This window comes from Vicia villosa, linkage group LG2 (genome assembly GCF_029867415.1).
Source record: "Vicia villosa cultivar HV-30 ecotype Madison, WI linkage group LG2, Vvil1.0, whole genome shotgun sequence".
Lineage (NCBI taxonomy): Eukaryota > Viridiplantae > Streptophyta > Magnoliopsida > Fabales > Fabaceae > Vicia > Vicia villosa.
In genome coordinates, this window is record NC_081181.1 from 229,870,811 (window position 1) to 229,893,975 (window position 23,165).

General features: G+C 37.7%; 2 protein-coding genes across 3 annotated transcripts; one reads left to right on the forward strand and one right to left on the reverse strand.

Moving 5' to 3' along the window:
• The first annotated feature begins 153 nt into the window (after positions 1–153).
• LOC131654177 (ATP-dependent 6-phosphofructokinase 7-like) lies at positions 154–3,292 on the forward strand. Its single transcript, XM_058924600.1, has 12 exons — positions 154–289; positions 425–471; positions 640–679; positions 786–848; positions 929–1,066; positions 1,156–1,368; positions 1,553–1,621; positions 1,708–1,837; positions 1,972–2,240; positions 2,321–2,369; positions 2,459–2,613; positions 2,907–3,292. The coding sequence occupies exons 1-12, from the start codon at positions 206–208 to the stop codon at positions 3,030–3,032; spliced, it is 1,383 nt and encodes a 460-aa protein (XP_058780583.1). The 5' UTR covers positions 154–205; the 3' UTR covers positions 3,033–3,292.
• LOC131654176 (uncharacterized) lies at positions 3,166–16,221 on the reverse strand. 2 transcript variants are annotated; one of them, XM_058924599.1, is made up of 15 exons: positions 15,479–16,221; positions 15,187–15,242; positions 14,438–14,496; positions 14,264–14,338; positions 14,021–14,101; positions 13,699–13,806; positions 13,543–13,605; positions 13,114–13,194; positions 12,512–12,577; positions 11,904–12,059; positions 5,925–6,014; positions 5,693–5,725; positions 4,337–4,419; positions 4,078–4,150; positions 3,166–3,448 (listed from the first exon to the last, which is right to left on the reverse strand). In XM_058924599.1, the coding sequence occupies exons 1-15, from the start codon at positions 16,087–16,089 to the stop codon at positions 3,281–3,283; spliced, it is 1,803 nt and encodes a 600-aa protein (XP_058780582.1). In that variant the 5' UTR covers positions 16,090–16,221; the 3' UTR covers positions 3,166–3,280. The 2 variants fall into 2 exon arrangements, with proteins under 2 accessions (XP_058780582.1, XP_058780581.1); XM_058924598.1 differs by having other exon boundaries at positions 5,687–5,725.
• Between the last annotated feature and the right edge of the window lie 6,944 nt (positions 16,222–23,165).

Sequence of the window (23,165 nt, forward strand, 5' to 3'; positions counted from 1 at the left end):
ATATATATATATGTATATATATATATATATATGTATATATATATATATATATGTATATATATATATGTATACATATATATATATATATGTATACATATATATATATATATATATATATATATATATAGTTACATGTGAGTGTGTTTTTGGTAGGAAAAGTAAAGATAGTTGAAGAACTGGGTGAAAACTACGGAAAAAGAACACCATGCTAGATTCTGCAACTTCCTATGTCTCTGACTCCACACTTGAGGATGTTCCTCACTTGTCTGATTACATCCCTGATCTTCCTGTATGTTGTTCTAACTCTTTCTCTTTTTCATCACTGATTCTAATCATGTTTGGTTTAATTCTCTCATAAATCTTTGTTGTTTGAATGGATATATATGTTCTTCTTGATTTTTTCTGCTTCTGGTTGATCATGCAGACATATCCTGACCCATTACAAGATAATCCTTCTTATGCAGTTGTCAAGTATGTGATCAATTTCATTCAAATCATTTGCTTAGCCTTATTTTGTGTGATTACCATTTCAGTGATGATTTTATAGTAACACATGTCCATAAGCTGTTTTCAATCAATTTCCTACCTTAATTGGAAAGTTTGATTCAGTGATTAACCTGTTTTAATTCATGTTTGCAGACAATATTATGTGAATACGGATGATACCGTTGCGCAGCAGGTAAGTCGTTTTGTAACATTTGTTTCTGTTTCTAATCCTCTATGCAATTCTACTATTCTTTCGGTGTTTTGAGTTAATAATTCGAAATTGTTTCCTTTTTTTATAGATAGTAGTTCATAAAAATAGTCCAAGAGGGACCCTTTTTCGACGCGCTGGACCTGCTCAAAAGGTTAATTTGTCTTTTTTCGTTTGATCGAAATTAAAACATCGCCTTGCACATATATATAATATGAAGTGAATGTATTACAGGTGTATTTTGATTCAAGGGAAGTGTATGCTTGTATTGTTACATGTGGTGGTCTTTGTCCTGGTTTAAATACAGTGATAAGAGAATTAGTTTGTGGATTATACCATATGTATGGAGTGCACAAAGTTTTGGGAATTGAGGTATGTGTAATTTATACGACAGTGCTCAATTTTCTAGATTTTGTTTCATGAAAAGTTGATCTAGATTGTAGCGGTTTGGTTAAATGTAGGGAGGATATAGAGGTTTCTACTCGAGAAATACAATTCCTTTAACACCAAAGATTGTCAATGATATCCACAAACGCGGTGGAACCATTTTGAAGACATCGTATGGAGGACATGATACGTCAAAGATTGTTGACAGCATTCAGGATCGAGGCATTAATCAGGTTTATATACTCGGAGGATTTGGAACTCAAAATGAAGCAGCTTTGATTTTTGAGGTAGTGATTAATTGATGTAGTTTGATTGATTTTTATAATATATTATGGGAATGGATTGGTTAGACTCAAGTGGTTAACGAGTTTTATTATGGTCGAATCGATAGAAACATTTGAGTTCGATCTCTAACTGAAACAATTATCTGTCAAACTTTACTTACATCACAAAATTTGGTTATGTACTCAGGAAATTAGAAGACGAGGATTGAAAGTTGCGGTGGTTGGAATTCCGAAAACTATTGATAATGATATCCCTGTAAGGATGCTTTTCCGTTATATGTAAAAGTTCTATATTCCTGTTATGCAATTATACTGAAAAATGTTGTTCTGTATCTGAATCAGGTTATTGACAAGTCAATTGGTTTTGACACTGCTGTTGAAGAGGCACAAAGAGCCATTAATTCTGCTCATGTTGAAGCAGAGAGTGCTGAGAATGGTATCGGTGTTGTGAAGTTAATGGGGCGTTGCAGTGGTAAGCTTCATTCATTCTTATGAAGGATCACAGTTCAATTCCGGTTCAACCAGTTGAACGGAACTGTTCAGCTTGGTTTTTGAACACTGTTCAGTACTCATATTGTTAGTTGTTATGGTGGCATATTGATGCAGGATTTATAGCCATGTATGCGACTCTTGCGAGCCGAGATGTGGACTGTTGTTTGATTCCAGAATCACCGTTTTACCTTGAGGGACCAGGAGGAGTATTGGAGTTCATTGAGAAAAGATTGAGAGAACAAGGACACATGGTTATAGTAATAGCTGAAGGTGCAGGTCAGGAGCTAATTCTTCCTAGTGACAAATCTAATAAGAATAGGCCAGATGCTGCTTCAGATGACTTGTTTCATGATGTTGGTCTTTGGTTATCTCTGAAAATTAAGGTAAGAAATCTCAAAGTTTTCCCTTACAGTAGAAGTTTCTTAGTGTTTGTTTTACATTAAAATGTTTGTTTCTACTGTAGGATCACTTTGCAAGAAATAAGAAAATGACTATAAATCTGAAGTATATTGGTGAGTTCTTTATTTGGAGCTGTATTTGTATTATTAATTGAAGAACAAAATGCAGTGAACTAAAATGAAAAAAAAATATTGTGTTGCAGATCCTACTTACATGATCCGTGCTATTCCAAGTAATGCATCTGATAATGTGTTTTGCACCTTACTTGCTCAAAGTGCCGTTCATGGTGCAATGGCGGGATACACAGGCTTCACAGTTGGTCCAGTTAATGGCAGAAATTGTTACATTCCATTTCATGTAAGTTACTGTGACTCTTTGATAATGACATTAACATAGTGTTTAGTATCACAGTGGAACACATGGTTAAGCTTAAGCTACAGATTGTAGATTTTCACATGCCACCACATTGTGTCTGCTAAGACTAACAGTGAGTTTGACGAAATAGCAGATACTCCTTTATTTCAACTGAACAACATATTTGACATCTTTTTTCTGCATTATGCTTTGTTTTTGCTTTGTATAGGAGCGCCATTGTATCGGTGTTATATCATTAGTTTACCATAAATGAAAATGTTATTTTGTTTGTGTAGCTTATAAATGAGGGCCAGAAGAGAGTTGTGATAACAGACCGGATGTGGGCGAGGTTGCTTTCCTCCACCCATCAGCCCAGTTTTGTGAATCCTCAACAACACTCTGAAGAAGCAAAAGCAGGATGAACAGAACACATATCAAAAGTAGATGAAAGTGTGTTAAGTCATAGTTATAAATTATAATAATGCCATTAAAATGGCAAGTTACTTTAGCAAATTTAATGCTTGTAACATCAAATTACATAATTGACACAAGACAACCAAAACTATAGGTATATCTATATTTACAAACTTCGGAAAGTGTCAAATTGTACATCTTACAAAACAAAGAGAGATCTGCACAACATTAGCAACTTGTTTTAATTTAATTTTCTTTATCTGCTGAATACGACATTGATAAACTCCTTCAGATTCTTGCAACCTACTATTTTAATATTTTCTAGACCTTCAGTTCCTAAAGCTTTTACTGCTTGCTTTGGTACTACACAGGTTTTGTAACCCAACTTTGCCAATGCGTGTACTCTTTTGTCGATTCTAGGAACCTGCATCATTAAATAATCAAATAACCAGACTAAGGCTCAATAAAATAAATATATAAACAAAAGAAAGTGTTACAATTTGGCTTGAAACAAAAAATGGTTCTAAAAGCACGAAAACTCGCCACATCTAAAATTCCTCTGTTTAAACAGATCCAATGTATGCTTCCCAGTAGTTATTTCCTCTTATTAGTTTTTCGTATGCGAAAAAAGATTTGTAAAGTATTTTTTGGAACCAGGTTTAGCCTTTAGCAGTAATTTGTAAAGTATTTTTCGGAACCAGGTTTAGCCTTTAGCAGTAATTTGTAAAATATTTTTCGGAACCAGGTTTAGCCTTTAGCAGTAATTTGTAATGCATTTTTCGGAACCAGGTTTAGCCTTTAGCAGTAATTTGTAATGTATTTTTCGGACCCAGGTTTAGCCTTTAGCAATAATTTGGTCCACAGTTATATCACAACCTCTGATGCACAGTGAAGGTGATGCAGTAAAATACTTGACTTAGCCGTAACACACTTTCACATCATTAAACCCTATAGTATAAATATCAGATATAATATTGAGGACATGAAACTTGTCTTTATAATTAAATATTATAGTAGCGACCGAACATCTAATAACAGCAAGAACAAGCTCACCGTGCGAAGCTCTCCGCTAAGACCAATTTCACCAATGAATGCAATGCCCTTTGGAATAGGGTACTCCAAGAAACTGGAACAAAAAAAAAAAACACCATAACTAAATGAAACAGTAGATATAGAATATTATATTGGAAAAGAAGGCGTGCATGTAATAGTCCTAGTAAACTTATTTTCCAGATAAGGAGTTTGAAAGATAAACCATAACCCCCTCAATCTACATACTACAGTACCATTTCAAACAAATTAGAATACCGACCTGCTGCAAATTGCAGCTGCTATTGCAAGATCTCCAGCAGTCTCAGTCAATGTCAATCCACTAACAACATTCAAATGCACAGACTGTTGTACAAAGAAAACACAAGGAAATACAATGTAAGAACAAGAATACAAATATAAAAAGAAAATATATTCCCACCAGTTATATTTTAAGCATAAAAGAGACATGAACATGGCAGATAACTACTTTAGAAAATAAAAAGTTTGGAGAATGCCTTTTTTTGGATTGAATGGTTAATTAGAATTTTGAATTGAATGTTGCGGGTGCAGAATTTGTATTATTGTATGTTTTAGTGCAAATTTATGTTAAGAACCCAGAAACGGAACAGTAGAAAATCAACAACAAATGGAATAATATGAAAGAGGGGAACTGATCGTTTATTAAGATGTCAATGAAAAACTACAGAAAGGGAGTACGACCCTGATTCTGACCGGAGCTCGGCTCCTATAGAGAAGCTACTGCTCTCTATTCATATCTAACTGCTAATTCTTTCCTCAAGATACCCTCTCAACCTCACCTCCATTCCCTATACTGCGGAACGGTCACAATCAATTGCTCACCCAAGTCCCCCTAACAGAAATAGTAGGACCCAAATAGGTTTCACTTAATAAGAGAAACTTTTAAAAAGAGAGTGTTACTACTTCCTAGCACCTATATGGATATATTAGAGTAAAACAGAAACATGTGAAACCCACTCTCAAGAAATACATTGAGAGAGGAACAACAAACTTGTCAGGATATCCTACATCAATGGGATTCACATGAACTTTTCCTGATAAGATTGAATTTTAAATAGAGTTTTCCTAGCAAACTTCTATGAATATATTGGAGTGAAACTGAAACATGTGAAACTCACTCTCAAGAAATACATTTGAGAGGGGAACAATGAACTTGAAGGATATCTTAAAATAGTGGGATCCACATGGATTTTACATAATAAAAGAGTGAGTTTTGAAAAGAGTGAGTTTTGAAAAGAGTGTTTCTAGCACTCTTCTATGAATATATTGCAGTGAAACAGAAACATGTGAAACCACTTTCAAGAAATACATCGAGAGGAATAATGACTTGTAAGGATATCTTAGAATTTGAGTTGAACCTAACTCAACCTTTACAAAACCAGCTTGTAAAATGAAGGCTGCCAAAGTTTTATAAACACTACACAAGTCATATCTTTAGGCATTATGGGACCAAATTCACGCCTTCACACAACACAATGAAGGTATTGGGGGTTGCAATGGCAATCTAAAGGCTGCAATAAGGCGGCTAGAGGTGGATCACAACGAGGGCAAAATTTCCAACACAATAAATCAAATTTACTAATTAACTTACACTTACAGGGATATGAAGACCTGCTTGCTTTATAAGAACCTGCAGATTAAGGAACAGGGAAATAATTAATGCAGAACTGAACAAGTTCCAATGCAGCAGCTTATATTTTAAACAAGAAAATCAGTATCCCCTCAATTATTCCTTTCGTAAATTTTTTCATTGATAAATGAAAAAATATTAACCATAGAGTACAGTTGTCCAGGCAATAAAAGATTAAAAATAAAAAACAATAACTTACACATTTGATCATGTTAGCTCTATTTGAGTCAACTCCATTAACCACTTTTGAAGTTGACCCTGCCACCGGGGACTGAGAAAGGCAGAGTGCCTGCAAAGTAAATTTGAAAAAAAAAAAATTGAAAATTAGTCTAAGTAATTTCTTTAAAGGAGAACCTCAGAGAAGAATTAATATTATATGCAGAGATAGTTACATAATCGCAAATTCAAAGTAAGGTTTCTACAAAGGCCTTGCTACCATATACGGAAGCCAAGCTTGAGTACAGATAAGTTCTGACACAGGCCTGTGATGTATCCACAACTAATGGCAAGGGTGGTAGTGATACGATGATAGTCACGTCTCATGAGAAAATTGTCCAATAAAAAACAAAATCCCTAGAGAACTGGACGTCTACCTTGGTCACGTCTCGTGAGAAAATTGTCCAATAAAAAACAAAATCCCTAGAGAACTTGACCTCTTATTGCTTTTTGTATAACTATACATCAACCCCGTAAATCACAAAGATGCTTGAGATGATAAAAACTTAAGCTTTCTTAACAGATGATTTTAAAATATTACAGCATAGAACAACAAAATTCTAAAGATTTTGCCTATAAATTATTTAAAATAAGACAAGGTTTTATTGTAACATAAATAGTAGGCCACTTAATGCTATAAAACTCCCACCATGGAAAGCTTCATGGAAGAGTCAAACCCATAGTGGGTCTAGTATAAGTAGTCTTGCATTGAGTTTGCAAGAGGCTGAATTTATGACTCGCACCCTTGACATTGTCACATGACAACAACTCAAACCATAATAGAGTAGTTTACAATATATCCTATTTCCTCTATCTTTCTATTCTGTTATGCTGAGCTGTCAGCTTGTTATGATGAGCTGTTAGTTTGTTACATTCCTCACAGCTATTCTGTTAGGATCACATGGCTATATATAGTAGCCCCTTGTATCATTGTTCAATCAGATAATACAATGAGAGTTTCTTTCAATTCTTTCTCTTCTACCTAATTCTATCATGGTATCGAGAGCTTAAGTTTTTTTTTCGATCCATGGAACCTTTATTCCCTTCCTCTTAGGTGAAGCTTTCTCACCTAATTTCTGTTAAGCTTGACGACAAGAATTTCAAACAGTGGAAGCAGCAGATTGATGGCGTCGTCCGTGGCCATCGTCTTCAACGCTTTGTTACTGTTCCGGTGATTCCGCCACCGTCTCCCTCAGATCCTGCATCTCACAGTGCGTTTCTTGAGTGGGAGCAACAGGATGCTCTCATCTGCATCTGGCTTCTCTCTACCATCTCCGATGCTCTTCTACCTAAGCTCGTTGAATGCAAGCACGCGTGGCAGGTTTGGACAAAAGTTCATCGCTACTTTGATGTTCTTCTCTCCACCAAGGCTCGTCAACTCCGTTCAGAACTCCGACGCCTTACGAAGGGTTCACTAACGATTACTGAGCTTATGACGCGTTCACGAGAGATCAGTGAGTCGCTAACCTCCATCGGTGATCCTGTTCCTCTTCGTAACCTAATTGAGATTGTTCTTGATTCGCTACCTGAGGATTATGATTCTATCGTCGCCGCCGTCAATAGCAAAGATGACATTAGTTCCTTGGAAGAATTGGAGTCTTCCTTGCTTGCTCATGAGTCGCGATTGGAGAAGCATCGCAAAGCTGCGATTGCAGAACCGGCAACGGCGACGGTCAATCTCACTCAGGCAACACCTTCTCCGGCTCCGGTCGCTTCTGATCAAGTCGTCTCGAAGGCGTTTCCTCAAGGAACGAGTCATGTTACCGCTAATGCTGAAAATCACTCCTATGGCGCACGTGGTGGTCGTTCTGGTCGCGGTGGTGGTCGTTTTGGCCGTGGTGGAGGTCGTTTTGGGAAATCCACGTGTCAGATCTGTCACAAACCTGGTCATGATGCTTCAGTATGCTACTATCGTTATGCAAATTCCAGTGGTGCCAGTTATCCACATCAGCGAGCTTCCTTCAATCCGTTCCTTGTGGCTCCTCGTGCAGTTTATCCTGTGCAGCTTGCTTATGCTTCTCCCAGAGCTGCACCTCCCAGATCTTCTGCACCACAGGCCTTTTATGCAGGTACTGAAGCTAGCAGTGCAAACCAGTGGTGGTATCCTGACTCAGGAGCTTCTCATCATGTTACTCCTGATGCCTCTAATGTGTCTGATTTTGCCTCTGTGCCTGGAACTGAACAAGTCTTCATAGGTAACGGCCAAGGTTTGTCCATCAACTATGTAGGATCTATGTCTTTTCCCTTACCTCACAAACCTCACCTATCTCTCACCCTTAGAAATCTCTTACATGTCCCTCACATCACCAAAAATCTTATGAGTGTGAGCAAATTTGCTCAAGATAATGCTGTATTTTTTGAATTTCATCCTAAGTTTTGTGTTGTCAAATCTCAGGCTACTTCTGAAGTCTTACTCAGTGGTCTTGTTGGTGCTGATGGCCTCTATAAATTCTCCAATCCTGCTGCTCCTCCTTTGTCCAAGTCTCTTTCCTCTTATAGTTCTAGCTATAGTTATCCTGCAACATACAATTGTAATACTCCATATAGGACAGATTCTATAGATTCTATATCTCATTGTACTGAATCAGTTGACAATCATACTACAAATCATTTGTCTCCTTGTAATGAATCTTGCAATTATAATGTTACAAGTTCCTTTTTCAATCCTTCTCTAAACTCTGCTACTGCCAGTACTGTTTTATCTTCCTCACACTCTAATAAAGCAACATCTATTGCATCCAATAAATATGTGCTTTGGCATACTAGGCTGGGACACCCCAACCATCATGCTCTTACTGAAATTTTTAAACTGTGTAATCTGTCCATTCCATCTAAACCCCCTGCAGAGTTATGTCATGCTTGCTGCATTGGCAAGTCTCATAGACTTCCTTCTTCCTTATCTACCACAGTTTACTCTCATCCTTTTGAGCTGGTTGTGTGTGATCTCTGGGGTCCTGCCCCTATGCAGTCTTCCAGTGGTTATACCTACTTCCTAACATGTGTTGATGCCTTCTCTAGGTTTGTTTGGGTTTTTCCTCTCAAACTTAAGTCTGACACCATGGTTCAGTTTCTTCAGTTTAAGAAAATGGTCGAACTTCAGTTCAACTGTCCCATTAAATGTGTCCAAACTGATGGGGGAGGTGAGTTTAGGCCTCTTACCAAATATCTCACAGATTTGGGGATTGTTCATAGATTTACTTGTCCCCATACACATCACCAAAATGGTCTTGTTGAACGTAAGCACAGGCACATTGTTGAGACTGGTCTCACACTCCTTGCCCAGTCTACTCTTCCCATAAAATTCTGGGATCATGCCTTTGTCACAGCTGCATATCTCATCAACAGAATACCTACTCCTACCCTTGATAATGTCTCACCTTATTTCAAACTGCTTCATAAAACCCCTAACTATACTACTCTTAAAGTCTTTGGATGTGCTTGCTATCCCTTTCTTCGTCCCTATAACTCTCATAAGCTTGATTTTAGATCTCAATTGTGTATTTTCCTTGGATACTCTACCTCTCATAAAGGTTATAAATGTCTTGCTTCAGATGGCCGTATTTTTATTTCCAAGGATGTTGTTTTCCATGAAGCAAATTTTCCTTATTCCACATTATTTTCTCCTTCTAAATCTTTCTCTCTTCCTAATTCAGCATCCTCCTCCTCTCCCTCTCTCAGTTTTCCACCTGTTCCCTCTGCTCCCTCTACTCCTAGTCTTACTTCTTCTTCCTCAAATTCTGCTTTTACTCAGCCTGGCAGTCCCAATGTTCCTCATGTTTCTCCCATGCCTTCTTCATCTTCCTCTGCTGCTCCCTCTAACAACTCTTCTTCTTCTGGTCAGCAGCCTATCCCTCAACCTCTAACAGCCATTCCCATAACCTCTTCTCCTTCTTCCTCTCCTGCCCTCATTCTCTCTGATCCAGCTGAAGCTAGTACTCTTTCTCCCTCTTCTTCATATTTCTCTCCTTCAGTTGGACCTTCCCCTAGCCCTAGCCCTATCTCCAATCCTGCTGCCACAGCTTTACCTTCCATTCATCCTCAAAACATCCACCCTATGCAAACTAGAGCCAAAAGAGGAATCACTCTCCCTAGACTTCACCCTACTCTATTATTAGCCCACCTTGAACCTACATCAGTTAAGCAAGCCTTGGCTGCTCCTAACTGGTTTCAGGCCATGAAGGAAGAACATCAGGCACTGCTGAGAAATCAGACCTGGACTTTGGTGAAAGCTCCTGCTGGAAGGAAGCCTATCGGCTGTAAATGGGTGTTCAGGACTAAGGAGAACCCTGATGGTTCCATAAACAGGTATAAAGCCAGATTAGTGGCTAAAGGGTTTCATCAAAAGGCTGGTAGTGATTTTCAAGAGACCTTTTCTCCTGTCATTAAACCTGTCACTGTGAGAATTGTCCTTTCTATTGCTGTTACAAACAGGTGGCCATTGCAGCAGATTGATGTTAACAATGCCTTCCTCAATGGCATTCTTGAAGAGGAAGTCTTTATGCAACAGCCCCCCTGGTTTTGAAGTTGCTGACAGAACTCTTGTTTGCAAGTTAAATAAGGCTATTTATGGCTTAAAACAGGCTCCTAGGGCCTGGTTTGATAAGCTCAAGAGTGCCTTGGTTCAACTTGGTTTTAAGGCTAGTAGATGTGATCCTAGCTTGTTTTTGCTGCATCAAGGTAAACTTCAGATTCTAATTCTGGTTTATGTTGATGATATCATCATCACGGGTAGTTCTGCTCCTTTTATAGCTTCCTTGATCAAGCATCTCAATGACAGATTCTCTCTCAAACAGCTGGGACAACTTGATTATTTTCTAGGGATTCAAGTGACTCACTTCTCCAATGGTTCTCTTCTCCTATCTCAAACTAAGTACATCACAAATTTGCTTTCAAGGCTTAATATGTTGAATGCCAATGGCATGCCTACCCCTATGGTCTCTAGTAGTAAATTGTCCAAGGTTGGGTCTACTACAGTTGATGATCCTACTCAGTTTAGGTCTGTGGTTGGTGCCCTTCAATATGCTACCTTGACTAGGCCAGAGATTTCTTTTTCAGTCAACAAAGTCTGTCAGTTTTTGTCCAATCCTTTAGAGGATCATTGGAAGGCTGTTAAAAGAATCTTAAGGTACCTAAGTGGTACTCTACACCATGGTCTTCTTATTCAGCCATTCAGCAACCAATGCAGTTGCTAGGGTTCTGTGATGCAGACTGGGCATCAGACCCTGATGATAGGAGATCCACTTCAGGGGCCTGTATATACCTTGGTCCTAATGCTGTTTCTTAGTGGTCCAAGAAGCAACAACTTGTTGCAAGGTCCAGTGCTGAAGCAAAATATCGCAGTATGGCTCAGCTAGCTGCTGAACTCATTTGGATTCAGTCCTTGCTTAAGGAACTCCATTATTCCCCTCAAGTTCCTAAGATTTTGTGTGATAACTTGAGCACTGTTACTTTGGCTCACAATCCTATTCTCCACAACAGGACTAAGCATATGGAGCTTGACATCTTCTTTCTGCGAGAGAAAGTACTCAATAAAAATCTGACTGGTGTTCATGTACCAGCTCAAGACCAATGGGCTGATATTCTCACCAAGCCCCTGTCTGCTGCCAAGTATGTACCTCTTCGTTCCAAGCTGCGTGTGTGGGATAAAACTACCTTGGGAAACCTGCCAGCAGCTTCTAAGGGGGACTAATAGAGTAGTTTACAATATATGCTATTTCCTTTATCTTTCTATTCTGTTATGTTGAGCTGTCAGCTTGTTATGATGAGCTGTTAGTTTGTTACATTCCTCACAGCTATTCTGTTAGGATCACATGGCTATATATAGTAGCCCCTTGTATCATTGTTCAATCAGATAATACAATGAGAGTTTCTTTCAATTCTTTCTCTTCTACCTAATTCTATCAAACCATTATGCCAAAAATCATCACCATTATCTTTTATACAATGATAATTAAAAAATTACCTGAACTTCAATTATGAAAGTTCTTGAACCATCCATGATTACGGTAAAAGCTAACCCAACTAAAACATCTGAATCAGGGTCTTGTTCAGTGAGAAACATTTCAGTGGCATTGGAAACAGCCTGAAATCCTGATTCTGACATCTCAAAAACTCCAAGCTGTTCACAAAAATCAAAGACAAGACAGATCAAACATCAATTTTCTCATATAATCCTGATTAAAGAAAAGAAAAGAAATCGAAGCATAAATGCTGTTAACAAATTGTCATAATATTACATAAAGAGTAATTGTTTATGCGGTTTCTTTTCCTTTTTTTTTTTGAGAGCAACTTGGAAAAGTTTGACATGTAAAATCCTTTAAAATAAATGTTATTTTAAGTTTCAGTCCCGTACACAAGTTGATATATCCACATTCTCAAAATTATTAGGCATCATAAAAAATATTAATACACATATACTATAAGAATAGAGCAACAAATCCATGCTATTACACGCTGTACAGATATCAAGAGTATTACGAATAGATAGTTTTTTATAAATCTTAATATAAACAGAGTAGTAATTATCAGTAATTGTTCCTTAATTGAATGGAAACTAGTCCTGGCATATACCTCATCAGTGGATCCAAACCGGTTTTTCACAGCGCGGAGCATTCGATATGAAGTGAACCTCTCACCCTATGCATTAATTATAAGCAATTAGAAAGGAGAAAATGGTAATGACATCCAAGAATCAAACTATAAGAAACATACACGTAAAATGCAATGCCTTATAAGCAAAGCTGTCAGATTTTAGTTTAAATATCATAAAAACAAATATCAATTATTTTTAAAAAAACCATTGGAGAAGTTCCACTATATATCACCATCTTTCAACTCATTATGATTGTGACTTTTTTGTTATGTCTTCTAATATTATTTCATCACTGTTTGAGGAAGTTGGCATCAAAATTGCAAAGAAAGAATTTAAAAAGGGATCTTTAAAAAAGATAACAATAGTCTTCTTTGAACATCACCAGGGATATTTCTCCCATATTATAACGCGATTTAGCAAATATTTGTTGAAACTCATCTAAACTGAAAATAAGTGACCCTTATTAATTTTTCATTATCTGAATCTGAATGTGTCATGATAAAACTATAATAATAGCCTCATAGGCACAAATCATCTGCACTGACTACCCAAAGAAAGATGAATGTAACAAGGTACCAACTTCCAAGTACAAGACAACATCAACAATATGCTCCAGAACACGAGGCCCGGCTATCTCTCCAGATTTCGTTACATGCCCAATCTGAAACATGGAATGAAAAAGTAAAAAAAAATCAAAAGATTATCAAGAATGCTACTAACAAATATAAAGGCCATATTATATTGAGATACATGCCCACGAAAAAATTATAAATGAAGTACAGACAAGCAACTCCAATCACATGACCTGGCTCTTTTAGACTCACAGAAAAACATTTCAACTTTTACCATACTAGCACATTTGAATTGATGTTGATGATTTAGGGGATTAAATCTTTGGTAGGTCAAGATGGAAATGTCCACTATTGTCTTTAAAAAAAGTAGATATGACGCAAAACAAGACACTATGTAAATAGATACAATCATAAGATTGATAGAGGCTATTGCTCACCAAAAGTACTGGGATGTTAGTCGTTTTAGCAAATCGCATCAAAGCTGAAGTACATTCTTTCACCTGCCACACACGCATACAAAGTCATGCACCAATAACCAGCATTTGATTTCACTGAGAAACTAAAAGGTAAATTAAATAAGGTAGATTCAGAACCTGCATAATCCCTCCAGCACTTCCTACTATTCCTTTCAAATAAACAGTTTGTATTGAATCAACAACTAGAGCTCGAATGGGGAGAGACTGAGCTATCCTTAATATGTCCTGACACCATGTAAAATGAGCAATAAAAAAGAAGACAATTATTGAGACTTCTTTACATAATGCTCCATGCCGGTCAATTACAGAACAACATTATGTGGGAGCAAACTCCTATATACTGCAAGATAATAACTTTATGATAAAAATATGAGTTAAAATAAGTAAAAAAGCAAGAAAGTGGCACATCAAACCAATTAAAGAGAATCCATGAGAATACCTCAATATCAGTACTTGAATACAAATAAATATCAGATTTAATTCCAAGGCGATTTGCTCTATGACCAATTTGCTGAAGACTCTGAAAATGATGAAACAGAAAACACACTAAGTCAGATGGCCATAGTCCTAAAAGAATGTTGGAGATCAAAATCTAAACTACATTATCCACCTTTAAGATCCATGAATTGAATGACTATTGCTATTCGCAATGCAAAATACATGAGGGTTATTAAAAGCAAACCTCTTCACCAGAGACATATACAACTGGACAGGCCTCGCCGTCACTGCCATTGCCTCCTGCTATCAATGCTGCCATCTTCCGATTCAACATTGCGAATAAACCAAGCATTAAAGACAGTTTGCAAATCCATTCGAAGAAGATTGATCATCAGAATTCTGAAAAAATAATGCATACCTGCAACAACAGTGTACTCTTCCCAACACCGGGATCACCACTAACTAAATTCAAAGAGCCTTCAAAACCACGATAGTATATTAATTACCCATGAAAAAAAATTATTATGTGCCAAAACATCAAATAAACTTGAATTAAGGAAGATATTACAACTTCTCAAACAGGCAGCTGGAAGCATTTTTATACAACAACAATCAAGTGTTACCCCACTAAATAGGATCAGCTTCATGGATCAAACGGCGTCATAATATTTTGCCATATATCATATATCTATCAAACTCATTAATCTTTATGTCTTTCTTAATAATTTCTTTTAATCTACAAGTTTTTGCTCCACGAGCCCAAACCCCACCTAAGTCTGGCTACCACTATCTTTTCTACAATAGGAGCTATCCTTGCTCTCACTCTAATGTTGCCATTCTTAGTCATGTCTTGTCTAATCTTTCCACACATTCAACGCATCATTCTCATATATGCTAAGCTTATTTTATTCTCAGGTTGTTTTTTTTTTACCGTCCAATACTTTGTCCCGTACAATATAGCGAGTTTTACATCTGAAGGCATTTTTATGAACACTCAAATATCATGCTGATTGAGAAGGAGAAGAAAAGGAACAGAAACAGTGCTCAATAACGATCCATTCAGTAAGATCAGTCACCAAATGCATTAACTCTTTTTGTATTAGTCGTACCCAAAAAACAAACAAACATAGTTAAGGAAAAACGGAAAACAAGAAAATTGGACCTAACCTGGTACAAGACCACCACCGAGCACAATAGAAACTTCATCTCCAAAAGGGCCAGACCTGATAACAAAGAGAACAACCGAGGCATAGTATTATAATCAAGTCCAACTCATGTACTCTACTATTTTCCAAAGATTCCCTAGTCGATTAGTAAATACTCTCAAAATCCTCAAGATTAGTCCATCAAAATTTCAATCAACCCTAAAAGCTCCAAATAGCAATTAATCACTAAATGATCAAAAACCACAAAATTCCAAATATAAAACACAACACCATTATAAAGAACAGAAACTTACAAAGGAAATCGCCAACCCTTCTCATTGAATCCACTGTTAACTTCACTCAATTTAACCGGTTGCAACTGATCAGCCCTCTGCGGTAGCCAAGTTCTCATAGCATCTTCAGAAACCGATAAACCACTTCTAAGCTTACTACTATCAACAGCATCACTAACTTTCGCTTCATGAAACTCCTTCATTGTCCCAACCATGCTACAAGAAGGACAAGTCCCCCACCATTGTCCTGCAGTATACCCACAATCATAACAAACCCACTGAGTTTTCACCTTCCCAGTACCTCTCTTCGCCGCCGTCGTCCTCGTCCTAACTATGCTTCTATTCTTCAAATTCATCATGGTCCCATTTCCACTCTCACTTGGTTTTTCATCCTCGGTTTCTTCATCTTCATCGCTGTGATCGCTGATTCTCTGCTTCGCGACTACATTGCCGTATATGCTCCAACTGTTGGTGGATTGGTTTCTACTATTGGAATGTAGGGTTTCTGTCTCCTCTGGTGGTGGTGGTGTTAAAGAAGAGTTTGAAAATGGAGATGAAAATAGGCATTTGGGGTTGAGGAAACGGTGGCGTTTGTGGATATGCTGGATGAAGATTGTTCTGAGAAGTTTCATGGTGATGGTGGTGTTTGATGCTTGTGATGGAAGAAACAGAATTTGAAACTGTTAATGTATGTCAGTTTTGCATAAACCCTTTGCTCCGAATTTCTAGGGTTTATGGGACTCATGTCAAAGAACATGGATGGAGCCGGTATAGTTCAAATTTTTGTAGTTGTTACTTGTTACAATTTTAAAATATTATTATTCTCCAAAAAAATAAAATGTTTGTCTATTTTATTTTATTTTTTAAATTAAAAATAACTCAATAAGTTTTTTTATTTAAATAAATTTTTTTAAAAAACAAGAGTTAAGGACATAAAAGAAAAGCATATCTTTCTATCATCAATCCATCCCGGCAAAATTAAAGCAGAATAAAAAATAAAACGACAACAGAAAAAATGAGTGATCTGAACCCTCTGCTAGGGTTCGTAAGCAACCAAGCTGATTTGGGCAAAAGTACGGCAGAGTTAGATCTGCAAGAAAGAAGCACGAAAAAAGTCAACGATTCAGAGGAGGAAGATCAATTGGATCGCAGCACAAAGAAGGTGAAAGATAATGGAAAAACTGCGATTTCGTACAAAGAAATGGTTACCGGAGAAACTTCAAAGGGGCGAGAAGGCTTGGAAACACAAGTCAACGAAACAGAGAAAATGGACTTGTGGGGAGATCTGCAAATCGAAGAACACAAGTTTGGCGACTATGAGTGTCCTGAAATCATTTTATCTGAAGAAGAGGAAAGGCGAATTTCTATCCCTTGGAAAAAGGCGTGATTGTCAAAATGCTGGGGAAGAGAATCGGTTATAAAGCACTTGAAAACGGGTTGAATCAATTGTGGGCTAGAAATGGATGTCTGAGTATAGTGGATCTAGGGCAAGAGTATTTTCTTGTTTCTTTCACCAATGAACAGGATCAGTATACTGCTCTAATGGAAGGTCCTTGGCTTATCTATGATCATTACCTCTCTGTGAGGGAATGGAAACCAAACTTTTGTCCGACAAGCGACGCTATTGAACAAGTTGCTGTGTGGGTGCGCGTGTCAGGCCTGCCGATTGAATACTACGACGCGAGAATCCTTACTTTCATTGGCAATCAAATTGGAAATGCTGTCAAGATGGATAGAAATACGCTAAATAAAGAAAGGGGGTAAGTACGCTCGGCTGTGTGTTCAAGTCGACCTCTCAAAACCGTTACTGGATATGTTTGCAATCAAAGGTAGACATTATAAGATTGAGTATGAAGGTTTACACCTTCTATGTTTAAAGTGCGGCAGATTTGGGCATTTTAAGGAAGGTTGTAATTTTCAGCTTCTTTCAAATGGAAAAGCTCCTGCTACAGAATCTGGAAATCCAACAGACAAAGGAAAACAGGCTGATCCGATTCAAATCAGTGAACACGATGAGAGTATGGATTTGGAAACTACAAATTCAAAGGAGGAAAATAGTAGGCAGAATAATGAGGAGAATAATAAGCAGATTATTGAGGAGGAAAATATGCAGAGTAATGAGAAGATGTCAATTGGAAATATTGGAGAAGAACCAAAATCTCCAACGGTCGCTCACCAAAGAAAATCTAGAAAAGATAAAAAGAAATCTGAGGAAACCAATAATAAAAAGGCTAAGGGATTCCATAATGTCATAGAGAAAGCAACAGGTGGCATAGAAAAAGATAAAAGAGCGGTGGGACCATTTGGAAAAAAAAAGAAGGAAATATACGAGAAGATGCTGGAGAGAGAAACTATTAGTGACATCATTTCAGGCTTAAATCTGAATGAGAAGCCCAACCCAAATGGCCCCCTTCAATCCAACAATTCAAATGGGCTTGATACGGGTTCCATTCACCTTCTTCTCCAACTTGGCCCAAAAGAATTACGAGCAAATGGAGAAGAAAATCAGATTGTGGACTTAAGCAATGTTGACACCACTCCTATGCGGATAGCTTCAGATGTTAGAGAAGGTGGAATTTTCAAAGAGAACTATGAGTCAAGTCCTCAGGTGGCGATTGAAGACACTCAAGATGCAGAATCGGAAATGGATTTGGTGGAAGAAACTCCAGGCCAGGCTCTTTTGGCCAATTCATCTCAATAATTTTTATGATATGGAATTGTAGAGGAGCGGCTAACAAAGCTTTTGTTAGAGTATGTAAACAATACCTCACTATGAATCGACCTGATATGCTTGTTATAGTGGAAACTAGAGTTGATTCAGGTAAACTTGCAAATTCTTTTAAGAAACTGGGGTTTGATAGTTTATTTGTCTCGGAAGCCATTGGTTTCTCTGGAGGAGTTGCTTTAGCTTGGAATTCTGATAAGGTAGATGTAGGACTTATTGAAAAACACTTTCAATACCTACATGTTCATCTTAAGTTCAAAACAGGGGGCAGAGTTATTTTACCGCCGTTTACGCTAGTCCTAGAGAGGAAGGGAGAAAAGATTTGTGGAAGGAGCTCAAGAGAATTGCCAGCAATATGAAGGAAGAGTGGATTTTAGGAGGCGATTTTAACGACATTCTGAACAACACTGAGAAAAGAGGAGGAGCTAGAGTTTCCATGAAACGGTGTGATTTATTTAGAGAGCGTATGGATGATTGTAACCTGATGGATATGGAATCTATGGGGCATAAATATACGTGGAGAGGTCCAGTCTATCAAGGAGGAACCAGAATCTATGAAAGACTCGATCGGGCAATGTGTAACGATGATTGGAGGGTGAAGTTTCCTAATGCTTATGTTAAGGTGCTTACCCGTATGGACTTCTCGGACCACCACCCAATACTTATCTCCTTCAAAGATGATACAATGAATAGAAATGTTTACAGATTTCGCTTCGAAAGTGCTTGGTTGTTGGAAGATTCTTATGAAGATTTCCTGCAACAATATTGGCAGAAGGATCAACCTGTAGTTGAAAATCTGATGAGATTTAAGAGCAAGATTCAATCGTGGTCAAACCTCACGCTCTACAGCATCAATGGTAAGAAAATAAGCATTATGAATAAGCTCAAAGGCATCCAAACTAGCTTCCATGAAGGAAGAGGTCACTATGGGCTCAAGAAGATAGAGAAGAACCTTCAAATGGAGTTGGCAAAGCTTTTGCATCAGGAAGAATTGCTCTGGTTCCAAAGGTCGAGGGCTAAATGGTCGGTGGATGGTGATAGAAATACGCATTACTACCACATCAAAGCTATTCAGAGGCGACGGAAAAATAGAATTCTTATGATAAAAAATGACCAGAATGTGTGGATCGAGGATCAAGAGCAAATCAGTAATCTTTTCAAAGACCATTTCCAGCAGCGTTATACTAGCGATTATGTGACAAGTCCTTGGCAAGTAACTCACTTTACTTATCCAAACCTAAAGGAACAAGCTTCTGCAAATTTAGGGCAGGATTTGAAAAGGGAGGAAATCAGAAAGGCTCTTTTCAGCATGGCACCCTGGAAGGCACCAGGCCCTGATGGCTTCCCAGCGGGTTTCTTCCAAAAATCTTGGGCCACCACTAGGGACACCACTGTTAAAGACATTCAGAATAGATGGAACAATCCTGAAAGTATTATAGAGCTCAACCAAACTGAGTTGTGCTTGATACCAAAAATTCCAAGCCCCACAATGGTTCAACAATTTCGCCCCATATCTCTGTGTAACACCATGTACAAAATCTTGAGTAAAGTAATTGTCAACAGGCTGAAGGAGCATATTGGTCATATTATCGGACCTTATCAAACCGGTTTTATACCCCGCAGGAACATCCAAGAAAACATAGTTGTGGCGCAGGAAATGCTGCATAGCATGAATAAGAGGAAAGGAAAACAAGGGCAGTTCGTGGTGAAAGTGGACTTAGCAGCAGCCTATGACAATCTTAATTGGAATTTCATTCATAATGTTCTCTGTGAAGTTGGCTTTCCTGAAAAACTCATTCAAGTCATTATGGCTGCCATTTCTTCTGTAAGTATGTCTATTAGATGGAATGGCACAGAGTCAAATTATTTCTCCCCCAAGAAAGGAATTCGACAAGGTGACCCGATCTCTCCCTATATTTTTGTGCTATGCATGGATAAACTCTCACATATGATTTGCGAGAAAGTTGAAAATAAAGATTGGAGAGGCATCAAAGTAGGGAGAAAAGGGCCAACCATCTCCCACCTCATGTTTGCAGATGATCTTCTCCTTTTTGGTACAGCCACTACAAATCAAATGAAGTGTGTGGAAGAGGTTTTGAGAAACTTTTGCCTTCAGTCTGGGCAAAAGGTTAGTGTTGAGAAAACTCGGATATTATTCTCCAAGAATACCCCAATAATAGTGAGAAAAGAGATGCTGAACTTGTCAGGGTTAAAAGAAACAGAGAATCTTGGTAAGTACTTAGGTGTTCCCCTAACCGGAAAAACACCAAGACATAGAAATTTCCACTATCTGTTGGAAAAGGTAAAGACAAAGCTGAACAATTGGAATGCAAAAAATTTGTCCTTTGCAGGGAGAATCACGCTAGCTAAAACTGTGTTAGAAGCTATGCCTACGTATACCATGATGTCCACTGTAATGCCAAAAGAAACATTGAAAGAGATTCAAGCTATTCAACGTAATTTCATATGGGGCGATTCTGATTCTAAGAAACACATTCATGCTCTAAATTGGAGTACTATCACTACACCAAAATCTGAAGGAGGCCTAGGTGTCAGAGATCTTAGTATGGCAAACAAAGCATGTCTGATGAAACTTGGGTGGAAATTTCTTAGTGGTGATAATAATCTTTGGAGTGAAGTCCTCAAGGGCAAATATGATAGACGAGAGAATGGTCTTTTTTCTGTGGATGCTAAACCGACTGACTCTAGCATATGGAAGCAGATTAGCAATGATTGTTTTAGTTTGCAGGACCGGATTCGATGGGATATTGGTAATTGAGAAAATACAAAGGCTTGGGCTGATAGATGGTTGCCATCAGGCATCATAATTGATGATGAGAGAGTTCTGAATCTGAATATGGACCTCCAAACCAAAATCATTGATCTTATTAATGACAATGGAGAATGGAATTGCGATTGGTTGAGGACCTTTCTCCCCTTGGATATTGTTGAAGAAATTATAGCCATTCACCCTCCCCATGCTGAGAATGGCCCGGATATGTGTATGTGGAATAGCAAAGAGGATGGCGATTTTACTGTTAGCGCAGCGTATCATCTTTTAAGCAATGCTGGAGCCGTTGCTGTTACTGGGAATGATTGGAACAAAATCTGGAAGTTGCAAACCACTGAGAGAATTAAAGCCTTTATATGGAAAGCTAAACACAACAGTCTCCCTACCAATTCGAGGCTCAGTTGTATGAATCTGCGGGATCCGTTTTGCAATGTTTGTGCTGATATCATGGAAACTGTCCTCCATGCTCTGCGAGATTGCCCTCTTGCAAAATCTGTTTGGCTCTCACTTTTGGGTGAGACCTTTTATACTAACTTTTTCCTTGCAGGTCTGACGGAATGGATACACATGAATCTAAAGGACAACTTTAGTAGAAGAGCCACAGATGATTGGAGCGCTTTGTGGGCAACGACATGCCACTCTCTTTGGTACTGGCGGAATAAAAGAATTCATGATGAAAATTTCATTATGCCAACAGATCTGATTGAAGACATTAGGAGAAGACATCACGAGTATAGGTGGAGCTTGTCTACTCAGAGATTACAGGAAGCTAATACTAGAAATCTGATTTTTGTCAAGTGGGCTCCGGCCCAAGAAGGTTTCATTACTCTTAACGTAGACGGGGTAGCAAAGGCTTCGGGCAAAGCAGGATGTGGAGGATTACTCAGAGACTACTGTGGCATATGGCTTGGGGGTTTTTCCAAGCATATTGGTGTTTGTAATGTACTTACTGCGGAGCTATGGGGAATCTTTGAAGGAATCAAATTTGCTCTTTCAAAAGGATACACAAGGACAAGTATACAGACAGATAATAAGTACATAGTGGATGCTATAGCGGAAAAGGCTGTAAAGATCAAAGCCGGGAATGGAATCTACAAGCAAATCAGAAAATTCCTTGATGAGATGGAAGATATCACCCTGTCTCATATATACCGAGAAGCCAACAAGTGTGCCGATATTTTAGCTAATCTAAGTTTGTCTCATAATATAGGAAAATTATGTTATATGACTTGTCCAGCTGAGTTGGTAGATGAGTTAGCCAGAGATCACACCGGGGTCTCTAATCCCCGACTTGTTCTGATGTGGTTGTTTTTCTTTTCGGGCCTTTGGCCCTCCTTTTTCTCAAAAAAAAAAAAAATTAAAGCAGAATAATGAGTTAAAAAACCATACTCCTTCTCGCCATTATTATAAACAAATATTTTCTTTTTAGATTTATTGAATAATAAATGTATCTGATCTTTTATGTAGAACAGATATATTCATTACTCAATGAATCTAAAAAGAGAATATTTGCTTATAATTTAGGTCAGAGGGAGTATCAATTTAACTGAAATTTGCAAGGTAATTACACAACGATTTGTTTCTCAATAAATATGTTTTGATTTCATATCTGCGATGCATGTGAAATAATACTTTCGTAGTGTTTGAATTGAAGAAATGAAATGGAGTGATATATAATTAGATTTTATTGTTCAAATTTATAAATGATGGATTGAGCAAAATGAAATATGATGGAATTCATTTCGTCATATTTTATATAATGCTTCAATTTTTATTCTCCCGATTTGAGGCTTGTAAGAGCGAAATGTTTTGCGTGAGAGATCGGGTGACAGACCTGAATACCTCAATTATAAAGGAAAAGTTTTTCCTCTATCATTTGGTTTTAATGTGCCAATACATTTGCGAAATTCATAGAACAATATCCTCTCGTATTCAATTTCCACGAAAAAACAAATCATATTTTTTTCAACCATGATTTTATGTCTTAATTCCTTAGTCAAGTCAATGTCCACCAAAACTCTGACATAGTGACCAAATGATCTATCAAACAAAGGCTTGTTGGAAGTTGAGTTAATGCAAATTGGGTTGTCAAGGCTGCTTGCAATGGCAAAAATGATCTCGGACCTCTAATATTCTTGATATATGTGAAAAAGAGTCTCTCTTGAATTTTGATGAATACAAATACATCAACA

What these genes read in the sequence shown, in the direction of transcription:
- LOC131654176 (XM_058924598.1), bottom strand. Translation starts at nt 16,089, where the DNA reads ATGAAACTTCTCAGAACAATCTTCATCCAGCATATCCACAAACGCCAC. An exon ending in CTAACATCCCAGTACTTTTG is followed by an intron (nt 13,195 to 13,542) that starts GTGAGCAATAGC and finishes TCCATGTTTCAG; the next exon opens with ATTGGGCATGTAACGAAATC. An exon ending in ATGTTGTCTTGTACTTGGAA is followed by an intron (nt 12,578 to 13,113) that starts GTTGGTACCTTG and finishes ATTAATGCATAG; the next exon opens with GGTGAGAGGTTCACTTCATA.
- LOC131654177 (XM_058924600.1), top strand. Translation starts at nt 206, where the DNA reads ATGCTAGATTCTGCAACTTCCTATGTCTCTGACTCCACACTTGAGGAT. An exon ending in GTTAATGGGGCGTTGCAGTG is followed by an intron (nt 1,838 to 1,971) that starts GTAAGCTTCATT and finishes ATATTGATGCAG; the next exon opens with GATTTATAGCCATGTATGCG. An exon ending in ATTGTTACATTCCATTTCAT is followed by an intron (nt 2,614 to 2,906) that starts GTAAGTTACTGT and finishes TTGTTTGTGTAG; the next exon opens with CTTATAAATGAGGGCCAGAA.